Source organism: Macaca fascicularis, chromosome 2 (assembly GCF_037993035.2).
Source record: "Macaca fascicularis isolate 582-1 chromosome 2, T2T-MFA8v1.1".
NCBI classification, from domain to species: domain Eukaryota; kingdom Metazoa; phylum Chordata; class Mammalia; order Primates; family Cercopithecidae; genus Macaca; species Macaca fascicularis.
In genome coordinates this window covers 91,065,189-91,089,462 of record NC_088376.1, presented here as the reverse complement: position 1 = coordinate 91,089,462, position 24,274 = coordinate 91,065,189, and the positions used below count along the sequence as shown (strand labels likewise).

Below are 24,274 nucleotides of genomic sequence, written 5' to 3'. Positions count from 1 at the left end.
GGCAAAGGGCGGCCACTTCCGGCCTCTTGCCTCCTCTGTTCTGTTTGGCTCCGTGGCCGGAAGCGCATCTATGCCAGGCGCCATTTTCCTTAAGGGCAGAAGGCAAGGTTTGTTGTGGGCAGGGACTGCTACCAGGAGAGTGGTTTTCCGTTCCCCTTTCCAACTTCTCACCCTCCCTTCTCCCCTCAAAGTGTCCAAGTCTCTGCCCAGCCTAGGCTTAGCTAGCTTCCAATGATGGCAGTGGCTGACGCCTGTAATCCCGACACTTTGGGAGACCGAAGGGGTGGGATATCTCTTAAGACCAGGAGTTCGAGACTAGCCTGGGCAACATAGGGAGCCCCACCCCGCCGCTTCCTCCTCCCCGTCTCTACAAAATAAAAAAATGAAAAATTAAAAAAAAAAAATTAAAAACCTAGCGAGGCGTGGTGGCACACACCTGTGGTCCCAGCTACTTCGGAGGCTTAGGTGGGGGGATTGTTTGGGCCCGGGGCTGCAGCGAACTATGATTTATCGTGCCACTGCACTCCATCCTGGGCAACAGAGCGTGACATTGTCTTTAAATTAAAAAAAAAAAAAAAAAGAAAGAAAAAAAGAAAAGAAAAATCCAGATCATATCACTTTCCGAGTTTAAAAGCTTTCCAGACCCGGTGGGGTGGCTCACGCCTGTAATCCCAGCACTTTGGGAGGCCGAGGCGGGCGGATCACAAGGTTAGGATATCGAGACCATCCTGGCTAACACGGTGAAACGCCGTCTCTACTAAAAACATAAAAAATTAGCTGGGCATGGTGGCGGGCGCCTATTGTCCCAGCTATTTGGAAGGCTGAGGCAGGAGAATGGCGTGAACCCGGGAGGCGGAGCTTGCAGTAAGCCGAGATTGTGTCACTGCACTGCAGCCTGGACGACAGAGTGAGACTCCGGCTCAATAAATAAATAAATAAATAAATAAAAAGAACTTCAGAAAATAGAGCAGAAAACCCAACAGAGAGAAAAGCAGACAAAGGATAGGGAGAAGCATTTCACAAAATGAAAGTGAAAATGACTAATAAGCATATTAAAATAGTCTCAACTTTGTTAGTAATCAGATCTATGCAAATTTAAACAATAATAATGTACTACTTTATACCCTTAAGATTTACAGGAAATTTAAAAATTGTATGATATTGTTGGTAAGCCTGTGAGGAAACATGATCTTGCTGATGGGAGTATAAACTTTAGTCATTCTGCATATATTTTGGAAGTACTGAATCACAAGTATATAAAAAACTTACAAAAATGTGTATGGTAGGTAGCGTTATACATAAAGCAAATACTTAGATACATGAAAGTCAATTTGATATTTAACGAACTTGTAGTTCAGAAAGGTGACAGTTTCCTGCATTATATGGTAAATCTCTTTGAAGTCAAGAACCGTAGTTTATCTTTGTATCCCTGAGCACTTGGCTTGCTGGTAGATATACCATAGCTGCTGTTGGTTAAATAGAAGCATAGTAAAATAGTTTTTGGTTTTTTTTTTTGAGGAATCCCGCTCAGTCGCCCAGGCTGGAGTGCAATGGCGCGATCTCGGCTCACTGCAACCCCCACCTCCCAGATTCAAGTGATTCTCCTGCCTCAGCCTCCTGAGTAGCTGGGATTACAGGCATCCACCACCAATGCTTGGCTAATTTTTTATTTTTGTAGAGACAGGGTTTCACCGTGTTGGCCGGGCTGGTCTCGAACTCCTGACCTCAGGTGATCCACCTGCCTCGGCCTCCCAAAGTGCTGGAATTACAGGCATGAGCCACCGCGCCCAACCCGTAAAATAGAAGTTTTTAAGGTCAAAAAAAAAAAATTTTTTTTTTAAGGAAGGGGGTGTCCAATCTTTTGGCTTCCCTGGGCCACACTGGAAGAAGTATTGTCTTGTGTTACACATAAAATACACTAACGATAGCTGATGAGCTTCAAAACAAAACAAAACAAAAAATTGCAAATAAAACTCACAACGTTTTAAGAAAGTTTACAAATTTGTATTGGGCTGTGGGTTGGACAAGCTTGTTTTAAGGAGTTGCAGAACCCATGGACTATTTAAGAAAAACTTAGTAACATTACATCTACTGTTCGTGATCATAGTCACACAATTTATAGCTACTGAACAGGGATTACAAATCAGAGTCACATGCTTTTGTCCTTTATTTTTTAGTATGTTATTTTCTCTAAGTGTTTGGTATAACATTCCATGAAAAACACAAGGCACATTTTAACTTTAAAGAAAATTCTTTGAAGAGTGGTTGGGAGTTTGTCATGTTCATTCTACCTTAAAAAGCATTTGACTAATGATGTTAGAAGATCATTTTTCTCAAATATAAATAAGTTTAATCTGGAATTCTATATTCTCCAATTTCAGTCATTCATGTATCATCTACCCAATGTTTTCCATATCCATGTATGACTATTATTTACTTCATATTTTTCAGCAATTTGTTTTTCTTACAAAGTTGATTTTTTCCTAAATTAGCCAGGTGTGGTGGCGGGCACCTGTAGTCCCAGCTACTCAGGAGGCTGAGGCAGGAGAATGGCATGAACCTGGGAGGCAGAGCTTGCAGTGAGCCGAGATCGCACCACTGCACTCCAGCCTGGAGGACAGAGTGAGACTCTGTATCAAAAAAAAAAAAAAAAAAAAAAAAAAAAGTTAATTTTTTCCTAAGTAAAAATATTCATGAATCAAAGTGTTGTGCCAATGAAATTTTATACCACACAATTTACAACCATGAAAATAAAAACTACATACCATATACAATTATTATTATTTTATTATTACTATTATTATTAGAGATAGGATCTCACTTTGTCTGCCCAGGCTGAAGTGCGGTGGCACGATCAATAATAGCTCACTGCCGCCTTGAACTCCTGAGCTCAAGCAATCCTCTCACCTCAGCCTCCCAAGTAGGTGGGACTACAGGCACACACGACCATGCCTGGCTAATTTTATTTTAAATTTTTGTATAGTTGGGATCTCACTATGTTGCCCAGGCTGGCCTCAGGCGATCCTCCTGCCTTGGCCTCCCAAAGAGCTGGGATTATAGGAGTGAGCCCCCACACCCAGACACAATTATTTTTATATGTTTTTCACTTTATGAGTCTAGACTGTATCTCTAAGGTTCATCACAGATCTAACATTGTGTCATTCTAGGTTCGGTCCTTCTACTTCAGCATCTTAGTTGCTCACTAACAATGGATGAATGCTATAAGGAATTTAACCAGAATATTGTAACTATAAAGAAGTTATTAAGATGTGTGCCATAATGTTCTGCTTAAAATCTAAAATAGACACATTCAAAATTTACAAATTCAGCACAAACTGATGCCAGGCAGGTATATATAAAATATCTGCAGGGTATACAAGCAAGTGATGTGGGTATGGCATGAAGGGAGTAACTTATTTTAAGAGTTTGGAGAACAGATGGAAGGAAGAATCAAAACAAATCTACTCTATCTTAGTCAATATAGGCTACTATAACAATGTACCATAGACTGAGTGGCTTATAAACAACAGAAATTTCTCACAGTTCTGGAGGCTGGAAGTCTGAGATCAAGGTGCTAGTATGGTTAGGTTCTGGTGAGGCTCTCTAACCAGATTGCAGACTGACTTCTCATTGTATCCTCACATGGAAAAAGGGTGAGCGCTCTCTGGGGTTCCTTTTATAAGGGCACTAATCCCATTCGTGAGGGCTCCACTTTCATGACCTAATCATATACCAAAGGCCCCATCTTCTAATACCATCACACTGGGGATTAGGATTTGAACATATGAATTTTGAGGGGGACACGTTTAGTTCATGGCAACTTACCTTGTTAGTTGGGAAAACTTTAATCTTTTGAAACTTTCTGAAAACCCAAGTAAGATGAGTTGTAAAGATAACAGTAATCAGCCATAGAATATAATTGCAGAAATATGTATTTAAAAAAAGATGAATAAGGCCGGGAGTGGTGGCTCATGACTGTAATCCCAGCACTTTGGGAGGCTGAGGCAGGTGGACTGCTTGAGCCCAGGAGTTTGAGATCTGCCTGGGCCTCTCTTATAAAAGAAAAAGAAAAACAGAAAAAGACAAATAATGCCATTGTGGACATAACCACAAATGAACAGGGTAGGCAGGAAACATGGGAATTCTGTATGCTCAAATTTTAGCCAACCAAAATCCAGAACAGCATGGTGAATAGCTTTAAAAAGAAACAAAAAATTACCCACCAGAAATTACATTTGCTGAATATGATTCCAATTTCTGATTTCAGCTTTACTTTGAAAAGTAAAGGTGAAAATATCAGTAATTCAACTGCAGGATTTTTCAGTAGTGGATACACTCTCCAGACAAGATATTAAAAACTAGAAAATTTTGAGTTTTCATTCAAAATATGTACTATTCATTACATTTTTGGAATGTCATTCATTCAGCTCAATATTTCTAGCAAGGGGAAAAAAGATGTCAGGTTAGATTCATTTGCCTATTTAAAAACAACAAAGAACACACTTTTAAATGTTCTGTTAATTTCTTTTAAAACTCTCTAAATAATCACCCTTCATAAAGTATGGGAATAAGATTAGTAGATACTACAATATTCTTTTCCAGCAATGTAAGAAAATTTCTTTTTGGAATGAATAAATTACTCTTCACAAATTTATTTTGGGTTCAGATAGCTACCACTTTAGCACCAAAGTTACTAAAGAGAATTAACTTAATAAGGAATTGGTGGTGACTGATGCTTTAGTATGGAAATTCATTATCCAGAAAATTATTTTTCAAATCACTAGTACAAAGTAAATTCCTAACAACTCTAATAGTCTTAAAATCTTAGTTTTTAAACTTACAAATTGGACATATAACTTTATATAAACAGGTAAACTATATGTGAAAACTTTTAGCTTTGCGAATTTGTTTTAAACCATGAATGTACACCATTTCTTAGATGTGAATGTTGTCTTAAAAGATTAATTTATGGAAAGCCAAATTAACATAAGGAATATATGTAATCCCATAAACTCAGTGCCATAATAAAAATTCTCTTCTGACACTCTATCTTTAGTCAACAGTAATGAGGTTAAAAGTTATAGGCAAGGGAATATATATCCCAAAATTTGTTTTATTTATTGGGATGAAACTGTTAGTATGATATACCTGACTAACACAATTGGCTTCTCCACTGGGTTTAACAGGTGATCTTAAGTATTTATTTTCACTTAAATTCTTTTTTTTTTTTTTTCGGAGACGGAGTCTTGCTCTGTCACCCAGGCTGGAGTGCAGTGGTGCAATCTCGGCTCACTTCAACCTCTGCCTCAGGGTTCAAGCAATTCTCTGCCTCAGCCTCCCGAGTAGCTGGGATTACAGGTGCCCACCACCACGCCCAGCTAATTTTTGTAGTTTTAGTAGAGACAGGGGTTCACCATCTTGGCCAGGCTGGTCTTGAACTCCTGACCTCGTGATCCACCCACCTTGGACTCCTAAAGTGCTGAGATTACAGGCGTGAGCCATCGTGTGCATCCAACCTCACTTAAATTCTTAATGAATATTGATATTTTGGTAAGCCAATCTACTTCCCAAGAAGATTGTGGCCATTTGATTTTTTTTAGCTCTTTCAAATTTATATAACATATGTTTTTGTTTTTTTCTTTTGAGACAGAGTTTCACTCTTGTCACCCATGCAATGGCACGATCTTGGCTCACTGCAAACTCTGCCTCCCGGGTTCAAGCAATTCTCCTGTCTCAGCCTCCCAAGTAGCTGGCATTACAGGTGCTAACCACCACACCTGCTGAACAACCCACTAGATCTGTATAAGTCTATCCTGTAGTCCTTTCGGCCATTTGATAGAAATTGAACAGGGAGTCAGAAACTGGGAATCAGAGTTTCCAAGTTCTTGCTCACCCCATGACCTTGGAGAGATGTTTGTCCTTTTAAGAATCTGTTTCCTCATCTGGAAACAAAGTTAAATTTTGTTGTCGTTTTTTTAGTAGAGTACGGGTTTCACCATGTTGGCCAGGCTGGTCTCGAACTACTGACCTCAGGTGATCCGTCCGCCTCGACCTCCCAAGGTGCTGAGATTACAGGCATGAGCCATCGCACCCAGCCAACACATGGTCTTTTTAGGCATTAAAATTCCATTAAAAAATTAACACAGCAGCTTGGAAAATATACTAAGTCTCTTGTAAAAGGTAGTAAGACATACAAGAAAAGTGAAAAAGTGCCAGGATTAAGTAATTCAATGCTTTGTAACTCAGAGTTAAGAATTTGGATTAGTGCTAGTCTATTAAAAAAAAAAAAAGCCTGCAACAATTCAGCAAACAATGGATTAGAGAAACTATGAAATTGACAAACAATATGCAATTCAGAGAAATGTAAGAAAGGTGATTTAAAACGGTAAAACTGGCAAATTTACAAGCAGGAAGAGGCTTTTTAGTGAATAACCATTTTCAATTTCTGGAATACAGGGAAATGTTTTGGAATTTCAAAATAACTCATTTTAAGATGAAGATTTAAAACAGCAAGAAAAACAATAATGACCTGTCACTACTGTTCACTGCTGCCCAGAACCTTCTACTGAAGTGTTAATAAACATCATCAGTCATGTAATCTCAGACTTGAATTGTGGTGCAAGTCACAAGAATACAGTGAAAATGTCTGTCTCTGAAGTTAAAAACTACAACAACAGAAGTAGGAGTGTTAATTTTTTTAGGTAGGTTTGTTTTTCTGAAGTTCATTAAAAGACTGGCTGGGCACGGTGGTTCACACCTGTAATCCCAGCACTTTGGGAGGCCGAGGTGGGGGGATCACAAGGTCAGGAGTTCAAGACCAGCCTGGCCAAGATGGTGAAACCCCATCTCTACTAAAAATACAAAAATTAGCTGGGTGTAGTGGTAGATGCCTGTAATCCCAGCTACTCGGGAGGCTGCGGCAGAATTGCTTAAACCCGGGAGGTGGAGGTTGCAGTGAGCCGAGATCACGTCACTGCATTCTAGCCTGGGTGACAGAGGGAGGCTCCATCTCAAAAAATAATAATAATAAATAAATAAAGACCAACTACTTCAAGCAATTTATGGTCAATCATTGATTTAAAAACGGCCAAGGCAAAAAGGTTTTGTGGGACAAACTGTCATTGGGATAGGTCCTTAAGCTGCAGATTCATCAAAAAGTACAAAATTATGCTGGACACAGTGGCTCACGCCTCTAATCCTAGCATTTTAGGAGATCCAGGTGGGCAGATCACAAGAGGTCAGGAGTTCAAGACCAGCCTGGTTAACATGGTGAAATCCCATGTCTACTAAAAACACAAAAATTAGCTGGGCGTGGTGGCACACGCCTGTAATCCTAGCTACTTGGGAGGCTAAGGCAGGAGAACTGCTTGAACCTGGGAGGTGGAGGTTGCCGTGAGCCAAGATCATGCCACTGCACTCCAGCCTGGGCGACAGAGCAAGACTCTGTCTCAAAAAAAATAAATAAATAAAGTACAAAATTTTATGGTTCTGAAACTTGGATTTATGTCTCTTTGAGTAGCTGCATTGCAATCTTTTCTTTTCTTCTCTTTTCTTTTTGAGATGGAGTCACCCAGGCTGGAGTACAGTGGCGCGATCTTGGTTCACTGCAAGCTCTGCCTCCCAAGTTCACGCCATTCTCCTGCCTCAGCCTCCCAAGCAGCTGGGACTACAGGTACCCGCCACCACGCCCGGCTAATTTTTTTGTATTTTTAGTAGAGATGGGGTTTCACTGTATTAGCCAGGGCGGTCTGGATCTCCTGACCTCGTGATCTAAAGTGCTGGGATTACAGGCATGAGCCACCATGCCCGGCCCACATTCTTTTCAATTACTAACACTTGATCAAAATGTAAAGCAGCAAATAGATTTTAAAAAAACAAACAAACCAAGACATTACTTAAGGTGTTTTTCTGAAAATCTAATTCCTGGAGCTAGATGTATAAAAAGCATAAAAACAAAATTATCAAGAACTAGGTTAATTGTTAGGTAGTCACAAAAAACATCCGAGGGACAAAGGTTAGGTTTATGTAGCATAGTGTAATGGAACCATCACTAGACTGTAAACCAGATAACCTGGATCCCACTCCCATATGCCATAACTGGTTATATGTAATTGGCCTCATAGTGACCTACATTTCTATTTCTGCAAGAAACTTAGAAAACTAGAGGCTTTAGACCAGATGCTTTCTAAGGTTATCTTACAATTTAAACTGTTACACTTTTAAGTCTTACGAGAAACATTTGTATCAGCCCTAACAGGAATGTTATAATTAGATGGAATGTGAGTTGCTAGGAACAGGTATGCACATACAACAAAATAGTCGGGATAAAAATAATACCTTCTCCCATCCTGGCTGACACGGTGAAACCCCGTCTCTACTAAAAAAAATACAAAAAACTAGCCGGGCGAGGTGGCGGGCGCCTGTAATCCCAGCTACTCGGGAGGCTGAGGCAGGAGAATGGCGTGAACCCGGGAGGCGGAGCTTGCAGTGAGCTGAGATCCGGCCACTGCACTCCAGCCTGGGCGGCAGAGCGAGACTCCGTCTCAAAAAAAAAAAAAAAAATAATAATAATAATAATACCTTCTAAGAATACTTGCAGCCACCATTGTCAAAACAGACTAAATTCTTGAAGTAGGAAAACCATTGGTCACAAATTGATCTTCCACTTGTATCAATAAACCTAAAAAATAGTATTGTTAGCAGTGCTTGTTAAATTTGAGAGCAATGATACACATAATTCTGTCTTCTTTGTACTGCTGTTTCAGACTCTGCTACTGAATTATGTTCCCTCCCAAATTCATATGTTGAAGTCTTAAACCTCAGCACCTTAGAATATGACGTTATTTGAAGATCAGTTCTTCAAGTTAAAAAGATGTTGGGAGGGGCCGTAATCCAATATGACCAGAGTCCTTATAAAAAGAGGAAATTTGGCCCAGCACGGTGGCTCATGCCTGTAATCCTAGCACTCTGGAAGGCTGAGGGGGATGGATCACCTGAAGTCAGGAATTTGAAACCAGCCTGACCAATGCGGTGAAACCCCGTCTCTACTAAAAATACAAAATTAGCCCAGCTGGTGCCTGTAATCCCAGTTACTCGGGAAGCTGAGGCAGAAGAATCACTTGAACCCGGGAGGCGGAGGTTGCAATGAGCTGGGATTGCGCCACTGTACTCCAGCCTGGGTGACAAGAGTGAAATTCCATCTCAAAAAATTAAAAAAGAAAAAAAAAAGGGGGGGAAATTTGGGGACAGACTCGCACACAGGGAGAACACCATGTTAACATGAGGCTATCCATCTACAAGCCAAGGACAGACCTGAAACAGATCCTTCCCCTACAACCCTCAGAAGGAACCAACTCTGCCAGTAACTCCATTTTGAAAGTCTGGCCTCCACAACTGAGAGACCATAAATCTCTGCTAGGCAACTCAGTTCGTAGTAATTTGTTATGGCAGCCATGGGAACTAATATCGATGCTAATTTACCATTTTATTGACAAACAAATATTGTTAAGCTATACATTTTCATGCCAGCAACCCATATCTCCCAGATCTTCCTAACTTTACATTAAATACTTCAGTGGGTTTTCTGTCAATAAACAATTTGACGTCAGAGATTTGGGCCAAGAGTCAGCATAATGGCTCATGCCTATAATCCCAGTGATTTGGAAGGCCAAGGTGGGAGGACTGCTTGAGTCCAGGAGCTTGAGACTGGCCTGGGCAACATAGTGAGATCTCATATCTATAAGAAATTTAAAAACAGCGGGCATGGTGCCACATGCCTGTAGTCCTAGCTATGCAGGAGGCTGAAGTGGGAGGATTGCTTGAGCCTGGGAGACTACTGCCTGGGAGCTGTGATCAACCACTGCACTCCATCCTAGACAACAGAACGAGACCGCCTCTAAGGAAAAAAATATTAAGTCTGTGCATGAATTTATGGTTCCTCAACAGAAAATGAAACATCAAGTTATAAATGGGTTATGATAGTTATTTATTATTGTGTAAGCCCTTATTAGTTCCTCCCTCATCCCATCTTAAAATATTCAACAATAGACAGGGGCTCAAAAAAATTTTTTTTAAAAAACAGACTGCCATGAAAACCAAATCTTTTCTTCCTGTAATAACAGTGGCTTCCTAGTGTTATTTCTTATTAATGAGAGTATCCGTGGACTTAATTGTATATTGCATTTTAGTTCTAGTCGTGTAATAATTTAATGACTTCATACACAAAAAAACTAATATTGTCTTGAGTTTTAAAAAGAAAAAGTTACTAGCACCCACGGTTAAGGAAGAAAAACTGCAGCTCATTTCAATACATTTGTTTCTTTTCAATTCATGAAATCGAGCACATGCAAGAAACAGGATGACAGTCACCAGGAGTGGTTAAAACTACAAACTATCACGCAATTGAAAATACCACATTAAAGATATATTTATATACTGAAAATGGAGGAATACCAATAAAATTTTATAATTTACAAAAGTTACCTGTTAAAGGCAAATTTCATAAGTTGTATTTACAATCATCCATTTAATCATCCCCAAAAAAAGGCTGAATTTATTATTTTAAACTTTCTGTAAGTTAAAGAGAATAATCAAGTTGTCTCATGGACTGGAAGGTGGCTTATTAATTCCCTTTCGTTTCCAAACCTCATCAAGCAGTCACTACATTTATGAGGTAAGTCAGCTGAGTGCTTGAAATCTAGATGAATTTTAAGATCTTCAATTTGTCCTGTTGAATATTCACAATATTGACATAAATAAATCCCTTCAGATAAATGTGAATTTAAATGCTTGCAATATTCTAGCATACTTGAAAAGCCTTTCCCACAGTCATCACAAACATGAGGAAAAATTTTAGTATGTTCAATAGCAACATGCCTGTTAACATTCGTATGAAGTCTACTCCGAAAACCACATACTTGACATACAAAGAAATTTTTACATTTGTCAAAGGTAATTTTGCTTAAGAGGCTATACTGTCCATGTTCTCCATTGTTATACTTATCACTTAACTCTATTAATTTACATGCATGCTCATTTACCACATGGCTATGCAAGTCTTCTGGATCATTAGTTTCATGTTCACAGAACTGACACAAGTACTGTTCATCACAGCTATGCTCCTGGAAATGTAGGTAGAGTTCACTGCTTGAGGAGAACTGTACATCACACTGTTCACACCAATAGAGGTGATCACTAAAATGGGTGTCTGCAATGTGCTGGCTGAGGTTCTCAAAAATTACTGTCTTATAATCACAGTATTTACAAATGTAGGGATCCTCTTCATGTAGCTTGGCATGTTCTATCAGAAGCATATTGGTAGAGAAACTTTCCTTGCACACTCGACACACATTTGAATCAGTACGTTTATGCTTCAGGATCATATGCTGCTTTAAGTCAGAAAAATATTTGCTGTTAAACTCACAAAGTTCACATTTATAGAGGCCACTGCTATTAGCTCTCAGTAAAGGCCATTTCTGCTGGGCAGTCACATTCAAAGCTTGGCTCTTGTCAAGAATTTTACAAAGTTTAGCTGGTGGTTCTTCATCAGTTTGGTCTTGGAGACTCTCAGAGGAATTGTTTTCTGTCTCTATATCATAATCCTCAGAAATCGCATGCACTTCTACAGCAATTGGAACATCTTCAGCAGTGTGAACTTCTATAGGACTCTCCTCTTGGGTTTGCTGGTTGACTGATTCAGGTGAGTCACACTCTTCATCACAAATTTCAATATCAGCAGATTTTTCTGAAGAATAAAACAAACTTATTATATGACTATAACTAAATAAGATCTGTGAAATACAACTGGGCAAAAAGAAATTTATTGCATGCACTTTTTTTAAAATTCACCAATACAAAATGTATCAATGCTATTAATTAGTTCCCCCAACCTGTAGAAAAGGCAGTGTGGTCTAGAATTCTAAGTACAGGACTGGGAACCAGGTAGTTCTGATTTCTGTTTCTGGCCTTGATTCCATCTGCAAATTTTGGCAAGTCATTTGATGTCTCGGTATCAGAATCATCATCTGTAAAAAGGAATTTGGAAGAATACTTATTATTTATATAATCAAAGCATTAATTATAGAACGAAGCATCAATTTTTAAATACAATTTTGAATTCCAACAGGAACTAAGACTTGGATTTAGTCACAAAAAGAAAATTATCTATATACCTCAGACACAGAAAATCTGCTCAAACAAGCAAATGCTTTAGAATTGATGCCCCATTTGAACTAGGTTACACTTTTTGAAGTTTCTTAGGATTTTAAGTTTAAATTACTGAGTTTCAGTAAGTCTTTATACCCGCAGGTCAGCCCCAGTGTTTCAAAGGTACCACGGGGAAACTGAAATACAGGTTAATAGAGAAAACTGGGCTTCAATATTTTGCGAGGGAGCAAGTTTTGCTCTGTCTACCAAGGCTGGAGTACAGTGGCATGATTGTGCCTCACTCACTGAAGCCTCAAACTCCTGGGCTCAAGTAACCCTTCAGCCTCAGCCTCCTGAGTAGCTAGGACTATGGGCATGCACCACCAAGCCTGGGTAATTCTTGTTTTTTTGAGATGGGGTCTTGCTATGTTGTCCAGCCTGGTCTTGAACTCCTGGCCTCAAGTGATCCTCCCACCTTGGCCTCCCAAAGACCTGGGATTATAGGCATGAGCCACCACACCCAGCCCATCCATCATGTTTTCTTAAAATAGACTTTATTTTTTACAATAGTTTTAGAATTACAGAAAAATCTGAGAGGATAGTATGGAGAGGTCCCATGTATCCCAGTTTCTCCACTACTGACATCTAACATTAGTATGGCACATTTGTTAAAATTAATGACCAATACTGGTATCTTATTAATAAAGCCATCTAGATGTCCTTAGTTTTTAACCTAATATCCCTTTTCTGTTCCAGGATACCACATTCCATTAAGGTGCCATGTCTCTCTAGACTATTGTTGGCTATGGCAGTTTCTCACTCCTTGAGGAGTACTACTCAGGTATTCTATAGGATGCCTTGCTAATGGAATTTGTTGCTTTCTTTTTTTTAAATGATTAGGCTGGAATTACGGGTTACTGGGAGATAGACCAGAGGTGAATTGCCATTTTCATCACTTCTTATTAAGGGTACATACTATCAATATGATTTATGGTTGTTGATGTTGATCTTGATCACCTGCCTTAAGTATTTATCAGGTTTCAACACTGTAAAGTTGTCCTTTTTTTTTTTTTTTTTTTTTTGAGATAGAGTTTTGCTCTTGTTGCCCAGGCTGGAGTGCAATGGCGTGATCTCAGGTCACCGCAACCTCCGCCTCCCAGGTTCAAGCAATTCTCCTGCCTCAGCCTCCCGAGCAGCTGGGATTACATGCATGCACCACTACGCCTGGCTAATTTTGTATTTTTAGTAGAGACGGGGTTTCTCCATGTTAAGGCTGGTCTCGAACTCCTGACCTCAGGTGATCCGCCCACCTCCGCCTCCCAAAGTGCTGGGATTACAGGCGTAAACCACCGTGCCTGGCCTAAAGTTGTGCTTTTATTTTCCATACCTTACCCTTTGTAAGAAGTCACTATGTGCAGTCCATGTTAAGGAGTACAGACTTACATTCCATCTCCTAAAGGGAGGAGTAGCTACATAAATAATCTGGAGTTTTATTGTTTCTTGGCCTTTTGGTTAAGTCTAATAATTTGGAATTTTTCTGCACAGATTTGCCTCTTCTCCTCTATTTAATAATTTATAACAGCATGAATTCATGGATATTTGATACTCTGGGTTATAATTTTTTGTCCTCAAATAGGTTTCAGTTTTGGCTACTGGGAGTTCTTTAAGTTGACTTGTGCTCCTTTAGCATGCCCCTGTCAAGTGCGTGTGTTTGGGTTTTTTTAAGTACTTTTCCTATTTTCCGGCACTACAAAATGCTCCAGGTTCATCTTGTATATTTCCTGCCCCAGACCTAGAATCAGCCATTTTTCCAAGGAGGCCTAGTTCTTTTCACTAAAGAATGGCATTAGAAACCAAGACCTGGGCACTCAATGTGCTCATGCTCACTGCTTCTGGGTGTCATTTCTTTTAGGCCCTCTCAGCTAACAGAGCAAAAAGTGTGTGTGTGTACAGTACCATATATATATATACACACACATATCTACAAGCATTCTGTATGTAGCCATCTGAATCTATAGTAAGCTAAACATGAATTCATACTGATGTCTCCAACTCTACATGATTTTTGTAATTTGTATTTCTGTGCCTGTAACGGGAGCTCAAGGGAACTGGGACAATCTGGTTGCAGAAGTTGTTTAAGTGCAAGTTGTAAATTGTTATCGTTCACCAATGCTCTAGAACAGAGGAGCCAATAGAAGATCCAAGATTGAAAAATACCAAATCAACCTCTGTTCTTTTCTTCCACACTATGTGGTATAGCTGAGTAGAACTGTGTCTAACAGTATTCTTAACCTTTCAAGATAAATACTCCCAACTCTGAGTCACACCTGCTTTGCCACCAATTCCTAACCAACTAAAGTGGATTTAGGACTGAGAGCCGTGGCTCAGCACTCTGTGAGGCCAACATGGGAGGACTGCTTGACGCCAGGAGTTCAAGACCAGCCTGGGCAACACAGCAAGACCCTGTCTTTACAAAAAACTTTTAAAAATTAGCCAGGCATCGTTGTGCATGCCTGTAGTCCCAGCTACTCAAAAGGCTGAGTGGGAGGAATGCTTTAGTTCAAGAGGTCAAGAATGCAGTGAGCCATAATCCATGGAGTGAGACTTGTCTGCATGGGTGACAGAATGAAGACTGTCTCCCCGCAACCCTACTCCCTTCAAAAAAATGGACTTACGAGAGTACACTTTTTTATTTATATATCAGAAATAATGTGAAAAGTTAAAATTATAGCCGGGCATAGTGGCTCACGCCTGTAATCCCAGCACTTTGGGAGTCTAAGGCTGGCAGTTCATGAGGTCAGGAATTTGAGACCAGCCTGACCAACATGGTGAAACCCTGTTTCTACTAAAAATACAAAAATGAGCTGAGTGTGGTGGCGTGCTCCTGTAACCCCAGCTACTCAGGAGACTGAGGCAGGAGAATCGCTTGAACCCGGGAGGCAGAGGTTGCAGTGAGCCGAGATCACGCTGCTGCACTCCAGCCTGGGTGACAAAGTGAGACTCCATCTCAAAAAAAAAAAAAAAGGAAGAATTAAAATTACTTGCTTTCTTAAAAAAATACAACTTTGCTTTCTTACATTGTAACAAATTTCAAAGACTTGTCTGTTTTGAAATCATCAATCCACATTTTAGCCACATTTTCAAGTAAGGAATAAAAAATGTAAAAGCAGTTTAAAGAAACATATTTTCAAAAATATTAGATATACCTTTGTTGTCAAAATATTTTAAATCTGGCTGTCTCATAGAACAGACACTGTAACAATGATCAGAGAAAATTCCATTGAATCCATCTGCAATTCTGCTTATTCCAGAGGAATCTGAACATAAAACAAAATGAAAAATATTTCAAGCACAGTAAACATACACATTTAATGAGAAACTTCCCGTTATCTAACATACACAGATGTTCTTAATGTTACAGTATCTGTAATGAAAATACTATATATTTTCAACTTTTAAAGCTTTTATATTTCAGATCTGATACTGACATTGGACTTTGAAAGAACCACAAATTACATACTTTAAAACGTAACAACTTTGAAATACACAAGGATACATTTGTTTTATACTCAGAATCACACAAAATAAAAATATATGATAAACACTGTATTAACTGCACAAAACAGTGAAATAAACACCAGGAAGGTGTGCCATGTCATGCAGAGAAAGGTTATTACATAGGGGAAATGCTGAGGACCACTTAGGGCTTCTGAATATAGTCATTTCAAGTCTTGTATAAGAAGGGCCAGTAAGCAGTATACTAGGATTAATTTCTTCAGAAATGAAGAATGTGTAGGCTGGGTAGACTAATAGGTAAGACTGAGATGGTCCCAAGTAAATGTATACGAGGTGTATGAGAGACGGCCACAAAGACCCCTTTTCTTATACTGCCAACACAGCAGAGCCAACCTCAATCAAAGGATCTAAAATTACACAGTCATCCAGCCTGGCCAGCATGGTGAAACCCCATCTCTACTTTAAAAATACAAAAAATTAGCTGGGTGCGGTGGTACACGCCTGTAATCCCAGCTACTTGGGAGGCTGAGGCAGGAGAATCACTTGAACCCAGGAGGCAGAGGTTGCAGTGAGCTGACATCATGCCACTGCACTCCAGCCTGGGCTATAGAATGAGACAATGTCTAAAAAAAATAAATAAATAAAATTACACATTCAGAATGAATGAAAGTTTACATTTCCAAAAGTAATAGAGAGGATAAAGTCTTTTTTCCCCAATAATGTAAAATATTTTCTACTAAGGTTGTCATTACTGTGTCTTAAGCACAGCTTAGGAATCAGACATGCAAATCCCAATTATGCTATATAAGTAAATAACCTTGGCTATCTAATTTTAAGTATTTATAACCCATAGAGTTGTGAGGAATAAAATAATGTCTGTAAAGTTCTTATGTGTGCCTAGCACATGGCAGACAATAAGGAATATATATTCAGAGAATGTATTTAAACCGTTCTTTTACCTAAAAATTGACCCAGATACTTAAGTCTTATCTGATCACTCAGGAGAAAATGGATGAGAATATAATTTTGTGGGAATTAATCCATACCCAACTTCAAAATAAATTAATTACATGCTGACCTGAATAACGAGAAGGGTGTAGAGTCTTCCTTTTTCTTTTTTTAGGATACTCATTCATATCTTTTCAATCTAAAAAATGAAAAAAAAATTAACAAATATGTTACAAATAACAACTGTTAATGCCATTATAAAAATTCTAACTGAAGAATTTACTGGCAATAACAAATTTGTGAGCCACTTGAAAATCTATGGTATAACAAAAATGTTAAACAATGCCTCTGTTTGTATTTCAGATTGTTTTCCAATCAGGTTTCAAGGCAGAAACTGATTTCTGTTTTCTTTCTTACAGAGGTTAAAAAATTCTTTTTCAAATGTTGATATAAATTGTGAGAACTGGATAATTACAATAAATCAAATGCTTAAGTCATTTTGTGTATATATAAAAAAAGAAACATTGTGCCTATGGCACCACATTAGGAGTTTTATAGGCACAATTCCTACCATTGGAAATATTTTCACGTAGTTTTCAAGCTAAAGGTGGAGACATTTCCTTTAAAAAAAAAATATCATCACAAATATGTACCGGCCTCCTGGCTTCCAGAAAAAAGTACTCATCACATAGATCAGAATATAAATAATTTTTAAGAAAAAAATCATTTTCCTATTTATGAGGTCACATTCAACGTTCCACTGAGAACACAACAGGTGCAGCAACCATTGTCCAATTAAATTCTCATTAACTTATAAAATTAATTAGTTTCAATACAGTCCACTTACTTGGTGTAATTCTTACTACTGGAGTGAGGAAAAATGAATTATAATAAGTTTCTGTAGATGGTAAAAAAAATGCCTGTAAGTAAAACATGAAAGAAGTTAGTAAGCAAAAAATATAGGTCATTTCTGGTACTGCATAATACAATGGTACCAGATCTTTAATCAACTGGAAAGTTATACAGAACTAATTAAGATACACTATTTTGAAAATAATGTACTACATACTAAAAACTATATATTGATAAATGTGATTATATGTAAATTTCCACATTTCTTTGAAATGATTCACATTCTACAGTTTTTTTTTGAGACAGTCTCACAACTGACCTATAGTTAAATCTTTTGATACCAAAATAAAAATATGAATCTGAATTTATTCATCCATAAGGAAAGCAAGCATAATGAAAGCAAATCAAATTATAAACTTTTTTTTTGTTTTTGAGATGGAGTTTTGCTCTTGTCACCCAGGCTGGAGTGCAATGGTTCGAGCTCAGCTCACTGCAACCTCAGCCTCCTGGGTTCAAGCGATTCTCCTGCCTCAGTCTCCCAAGTAGCTGGGATTACAGGCGCGTGGCACCACACGGGGCTAATTTTCGTATTTTTAGCAGAGATGGGGTTTCACCATGTTGGCCAGGCTGGTCTCAAACTCGTGACCTCAGGTGATCCGCCCACTTCGGCCTCCCAAAGTGCTGGGATTACAGGTGTAAGTCACCTTGCCTGGCCCAAATTATAAACTTTAAACTGTTATAGTCCTTATAGATTATTTATTTAAGAAATAAAAGTGGCTGGGCACGGTGGCTCACGCATATAATTCCAGCACTTTGGGAGGCCGAGGTGGGTGGATCACCCCAGGTCAAGAGATCGAGACCAACCTGGCCAACATGGTGAAATCCTGTCTCTGCTAAAAATACAAAAATCAGCTGGGTGTGATGGTGCACACCTGCAATCCTAGTTACTCAAGAGGCTAAGGCAGGAGAATCGCTTGAACCCGGGAGGTGGAGGGCTGCAGTGAGCTGACATCACGCCACTGTACTCCAGCCTGGGTAACAGAGCAAGACTCCCTCTCAGAAACAAAAAACCAAAACAAAACAAAAAAAAAGAAAGTAAAAGTGATAATAATTTACTGACCACCAATTATGTACCAGGCTGTGAACATACTTTATCTCATTTAATCCTATGTAATCGTATGAGATGCACGTTTCACATCACCCTCTCAAAATCATTTACTTCCTGCTATTGATGAGGAAACTGAGGCACAGCAAAGTCAAAGCCAGACACTCAGTAAATGCTGGGGTTGGGATTTGAATAAAGGTTTACTCAATTTTACTTATCAATCTATTTATTTATTTGAAACAGAGTCTTGCTCTGTCACCCAGGCTGGAGTACAGTGATGCGATCTTGGCTCACTGCAACCTCTGCCTCCCCAGCTCAAGTGATTCTCCTGCTTCAGCCTCCTGAGTGGCTGGGATTACAGGCGCCCGCCAGCACACCCAGCTAATTTTTGTATTTTTAGTGGAGACGGGGGTTCACCATGTTAGCCAGGCTGGTCTTGAACTCCTGACCTCAAGTGATCTGCCCACCTCGGCCTCCCAAAGTGCTGGGATTACAGGAATGAGCCACCGCGCCGCCTATAATGCTCTTAACATCAAGGTGATACACAAGACAAGTGCTCTAGTTGAGGTGCACATACTATTTTTGCTGCTTTGCTAAGTTCTGGGTATAGCAGCACTAAACTGATAACAATACAGCAAGGAATAGTGCTTTTTCAGTTTATTAAGCATTTTCCTAACCCTTATTCTACTTCATCTTCAAAATGGTCCTGTGAGGTACATGGAGGAGTTACTAACAAACCCATTTACATTTTTACTGATATGGAAACAGCCTTAGTGAAAGTTAAGTCAACTAATAAGTGGGAGAACCAGAGATGAAATGCATGTACATCTTGCTTCCAGTTCTTAGCTACCAGGTGGGAGAAGGGAAAGGGAATACCCTAGAGAAACCGATAACCATGAAATGTACAGAAATGATACCAATATTTAAAATGCCTCACCTCGCCGGGCACGGTGGCTCACACCTGTAATCCCAGCACTTTGGGAGGCCGAAGTGGGCAGATCACCTGAGGTCGGGAGTTCAAGACTAGCATGACCAACATGGAGAAACCCCCTCTCGACTGAAAATACAAAATTAGCCGGGCATGGTGGCGCATGCCTGTAATCCCAGCTACTTGGGAGACCGAGGCATGAGCATCGCTTGAACCCGGAAGGCAGAGGTGGTGGTGAGCCTAGATCACATTATTGTCCTCCAGCCTGGGCAACAAGAGCGAAATTCCATCTCAAAAAACAACAACAACAACAACAAAAAAACAAAACCAAAAAAACCCCAAAAATGCCTCACCTAACAATGTAAACAATTGTTCCTTGAGTAACCATCTCAATTCACTGCACTCAAAATTTTAAAAAAGAGCTATTACTATCTTTATATAATAAACTAAAATTTCAAGACTTATTAATACCTCTTTTGTACACTTCCAGAATTCATATAGCCCAAAGCTTCACACTTCACGTTCTAAATACTCTAAAAGTATCAGGGAGAACACTGAAAACCGTCAGACGAACATGTTAAGTAGTCTCTTGTTATTTCAGAATGTATCTCAAGTTCTTTAGAACTTGAAGAATAAAAGTAAGAAAAGAAAACCAAGCGTGGTATTAAAATTAACGTTGCAAGCTGGCCTGGATTCAGGCTGTTAGTTGAGAGGAGTAGGCACACGGATCAGGAACGGTTTGACTCCTACTTAGGGCGGAACAATATCCAAATGTCCATCGGACTTCCTTTCAGCACGATGGTGAGATGCCTATTCAAGATCAAAAATGCTAACCATCCTTCATTTTAGCAAACATTTTTATGTGCCTTTTGTGTGCATAACAGCCTTGAAAAAACTTAAGCTTTTTACTCAAGGACATCAGAAACATTTGCCCACTAGTCTTCTTAGCAGGAAGATTCTGAATCACAAGCAACTTATCACACAGTTCCCCCCTACCCCCGAAATACAAACGACATATGTAACACGTGTCACTGCAGGAAAATCAGAAAAATGTTTTAAAAACTTTATATCACCTAGAAACCAACATCTTTCCACCTGTCATTTTTTTCAACCAACAAGAATGTCTATGCACAAAATACAATACATACAACAGGTAGTCAGCAATTATCAAACAGATAAACATTTTAAAAGGCTTTTCATGCAATGTGTAATCTTTCTTCCTAATTGGTATAAGATGTCTTTACAGTAAATAACTCCATTTTTAACGAGTTTAAAAAGAGTTAAGCTTTCTTTTTCGTTCTCATTAAAATAAGTATACGCTTTAAATTGTAAAGAATGGAAACAAAACATGTTGCAGGAAAGCCTGAACTAGAATCCACTACACGTCCAACGTGGAGGCAGTCTTTACTGCAATACCACACGGTCACTCAATACTTGATTCGCTATTTTTCAGTCCGGCATAAATCTTTCTCTTTGCAAAAAAAAAAAAAAAAAAAAAAAGTATAAACTGCTTCAAATTACTCGTTTCCCTAGGCAGTACTTAAAAACAAAACCAAAAAAGGGTTTCTAAGCACTGTAATGAGTGGAGCGACTCTGGGCTGGAGGCTTTGGGCGCCAGCATCGACGCCTGCTCTCCGCGGCTACAACTCTTTGCGCGAGCCCGGGGATTCGCCGCCGGAGGTCACGAAGCCGCCGGGCAGGGCCGCAGCGCCAGCGAGGACCGAGGGGCGTACCGAGCCCGGACGCAGCCAGACAAATGCCAGTCGGAAGCGCACGGCAGGAGTCCCCGGGACTTAGCTGCCTCCACCCCGGCGCCACGCACCAGCCTCGCCCGGGCCCAGAAGTCGGCGCCGAGACTCCCAAGCCCCGACCCCAAAGGTTCCGTAAAGACAACGGCAGTAGGGGGCCGAGGCGAGCCCGGCCAAGCCGTCCTGCGCAGGGGGTGGAACTGCCACCGGGATGGGGGAGGGGAACGCCATCCCGCCATATAACGAAGGCAGAGTTTCCGTGTAAAGGGAGCTCCAGTCTCTCCCGCCCTCTCCCGTTGGAAGATGCGCCCGCACGCCCGCGTCTCCTGGAGCAGTCCAGCGCCCGGCCCACCCGCTCCTCCCTCATACTCACCAGTCAGTCCCCCCGGGCCCGCCCGGCCGGCCCACGCGCAGCTCAGAAGCGGTGGCTGCCGAGGTGCCGGAGCGCGGGCGGAGGGGCCGCGCGGTCCTTCCCGCGGACGCACGGTGGCGGGCAGCGCTGCTCCGGCCCTAGCGCTCCCCCGGCCCTAGCGCTCCGGGACGCTGTGTTGGGCCCACCCCTCTCCCTCCCCGCGCGCTCCACGCCCTGCGCGCCGGGTCCCTGGCGTAGGCTCGGCGACCGCACTGCCTTGGCCGCCTCGGTCCGCGCCTGCGCCGCGCACCTCAGGGGCCCGCCGAGAGGGCGGGGAGGTGACGAGGTGAGGTGGGGGCAGGGAGCGGGCTGCGCCAACGCACCGCACACGCGGCCTGGGAGGGACCACCGACCCGCAGCCCCGGGGAACGCCCAGCGGCCCGCGCCCCCTGCCGGAGGCCTTGCGCCGCCGCAGTCTCCTTCTGGGCGGGGAAGAGCCCCTCCCGAGCCCCGAGGGTGAGCCCACTCTCTAGGATTGCTCCACGCCAGGCGGCCAGCGAATTTACCCCCGCCCGCCTCCAGCGCCCCCTCGAGCCCTGAGGAAGTGGGAGAAACGTGGCGCGCAGCGGCAACTTTCCCCGCGCTGCTCCTCAGGGGAAAGGACGCGAATGGTCTTGCCCAGGTTAGGCAAAGCAGATGGCATTTCACATCCCAAAGTGTGCCAGCAGCCTGTTGGGGACAAAAAGGCCGAGGACCGCGTCACGGTTTACTGAGGCCACACCAGAGAACCACCCAGGGCTGGGATGCTGCCCTCAGGGCAAGAGGGTGAAATCTGAAGACTGCGAGTCGGTGTTGGGTTTCACCCGATTCCTTGGCTCGAGAAATAGTGGAATGAATGAGGAGTTAAGGGGGACTGGACTCGACGATTTAAGTCCTTTCTCGACTTTGACTTGCTTTGAGCAGCTGTGGAAATGATTAAATTACGCGAGCATAAATAAATTTGTGAACATGGTTCCATAAATGATCTCTGTGCAAGTGTGGTGATATGTTTAATTCAATCCTTTTGATAATGAGTTGAGGTTTTTAGTCACATTTTACAAAATAGAAAAGTAAATGTGTGAGAAGCTAAAGACTGGGTCTTAATTCATTTTGGTAGCCTAAGCCCCTGAGGTTCAAACGGTTAAGAGGATGAGTGAGAGCCACGTGGATTATCAGGTACCCAAGGTCACGCGGATAGTGAGGACTGCAATGGTGTCTCTTTATTCATGTCCACTGCGTTTTCTGATAACCACATGCTAATCAACTGGAAAGTAATCGCTGGAAAGTAATCACAGACTTTGATCTCTTCACCATCGCCCAGGAGATAAAGCTATATTTGAAAGAGACACTGCTTGCTTGTTTGTGAGGCTCAGTTTTTATGACCTCCTAATTTTTATGTGCGTACTCAGCTCAAATAAGCTAATGTTCACGAATGCTAGTATGGTCCGAATTACAGTTCAAAGAAATGTAGAGACATTTTTAAATCCTAGAATAGTTAGTATCTAGCACAGAACCGGGAATCAGCGCAAACCACAAGGGGGTGTCATGCCACCATCTTACCGTCTTGCTCACACCTAGCCTTGTGTCCAAAAGATCTTTATATTTCAAAATGAAGTTTTACTCCAAAACATTTTGTTGTGAAAGTAAACGCACACTCTCCCCAGCATCCCGTGTATTGTTTGCACTTAGAGGAACATGATGTTGTTTAGATGTTGTTTAACATAGTCACAAATTGCAAGCAATTCAAGTTCTTGATTAGCTGGAGTGTTTTTCAGTTTCATTTTTGGGTCCCTCTTTTCCTCCAGCTCCAAGGGAAGGTGATAGCTGGGATAAAACCCTGAAGTCTCAAGAGTACTAAACTGTAGAGTTTGTTCAATACTATTATAAATTTGATTCAGGGCTAATAAAACATCATTCTTCCAACTTTTTCACACATTTGTAGAATAGCCTAATTTCTCCTTACTTCCGTCCGTCCTTCCCTCCTTCCTTCCCTCCCTCCCTCTTCTCTTCTCTTCTCTTCTCTTCTCTTCTCTTCTCTTCTCTTCTCTTCTCTTCTCTTTCTTTCTTTCTTTTCTTTTCTTTTTCTCTGTCTTTCTCTCTTTCTTTTTTCTTTCTTTTTCTTTTTTCTTTTCTCTTCTTTTTTTGACAGGGTCTCACTCTGTCGCCCAGGCTACAGTACAGCGATGAGATATCGGCTCACTGCAACCTCCACCTCCCAAGTTCAAGCGATTCTCGTGCCCCAGTCTTCAGATTAGCTGGGATTACAGGCACGCGCCACCACGCCCGGCTAATTTTTGTATTTTTAGTGGCGATAAGATTTCCCCCATATTGGCCAAGCTGGTCTTTAGCTTCTGGTTTCAAGTAATCCGCCTGCCTTGGCCTCCCAAAGCGCTGGGATTACAGGCGTGAGTCACCACGCCCGGCCACTTAATTTCTTCCTGATTAGAAAAGAGTTACATTTTTAGTACATAATGGAGACAACAGAAAAGTACAAAGAGCAAAAGTAAATTTACCATAATCTCACAACCCTGAGCTCATCAATGGTAACATTTTGCTTTATATCTTTCCGTTATTTTTATACCTATTCAGACATATAAATTTGTTTTCAAAATTAGAATATTGGTTGTGTTTTTTTCTAACAG

At 41.0% G+C, this 24,274-nt stretch overlaps 1 protein-coding gene across 1 annotated transcript; it reads right to left on the bottom strand.

Moving 5' to 3' along the window:
• Positions 1 to 9,968: 9,968 nt before the first annotated feature.
• On the bottom strand, positions 9,969 to 21,906 carry ZNF639 (zinc finger protein 639). The gene is made up of 6 exons (XM_005546434.4): positions 21,615 to 21,906; positions 17,456 to 17,528; positions 16,739 to 16,807; positions 15,351 to 15,461; positions 11,889 to 12,023; positions 9,969 to 11,743 (listed from the first exon to the last, which is right to left on the bottom strand). The coding sequence occupies exons 3-6, from the start codon at positions 16,794 to 16,796 to the stop codon at positions 10,590 to 10,592; spliced, it is 1,458 nt and encodes a 485-aa protein (XP_005546491.1). The 5' UTR covers positions 16,797 to 16,807; positions 17,456 to 17,528; positions 21,615 to 21,906; the 3' UTR covers positions 9,969 to 10,589.
• Between the last annotated feature and the right edge of the window lie 2,368 nt (positions 21,907 to 24,274).

Coding starts and splice junctions, on each gene's coding strand:
- ZNF639 (XM_005546434.4), bottom strand. CDS start 16,796: ATGAATGAGTATCCTAAAAAAAGAAAAAGGAAGACTCTACACCCTTCT. Junction 15,462..16,738: donor ACACCCTTCTCGTTATTCAG/GTCAGCATGTAA, acceptor TTTTATGTTCAG/ATTCCTCTGGAATAAGCAGA. Junction 11,744..11,888: donor CCACACTGCCTTTTCTACAG/GTTGGGGGAACT, acceptor TTTATTCTTCAG/AAAAATCTGCTGATATTGAA.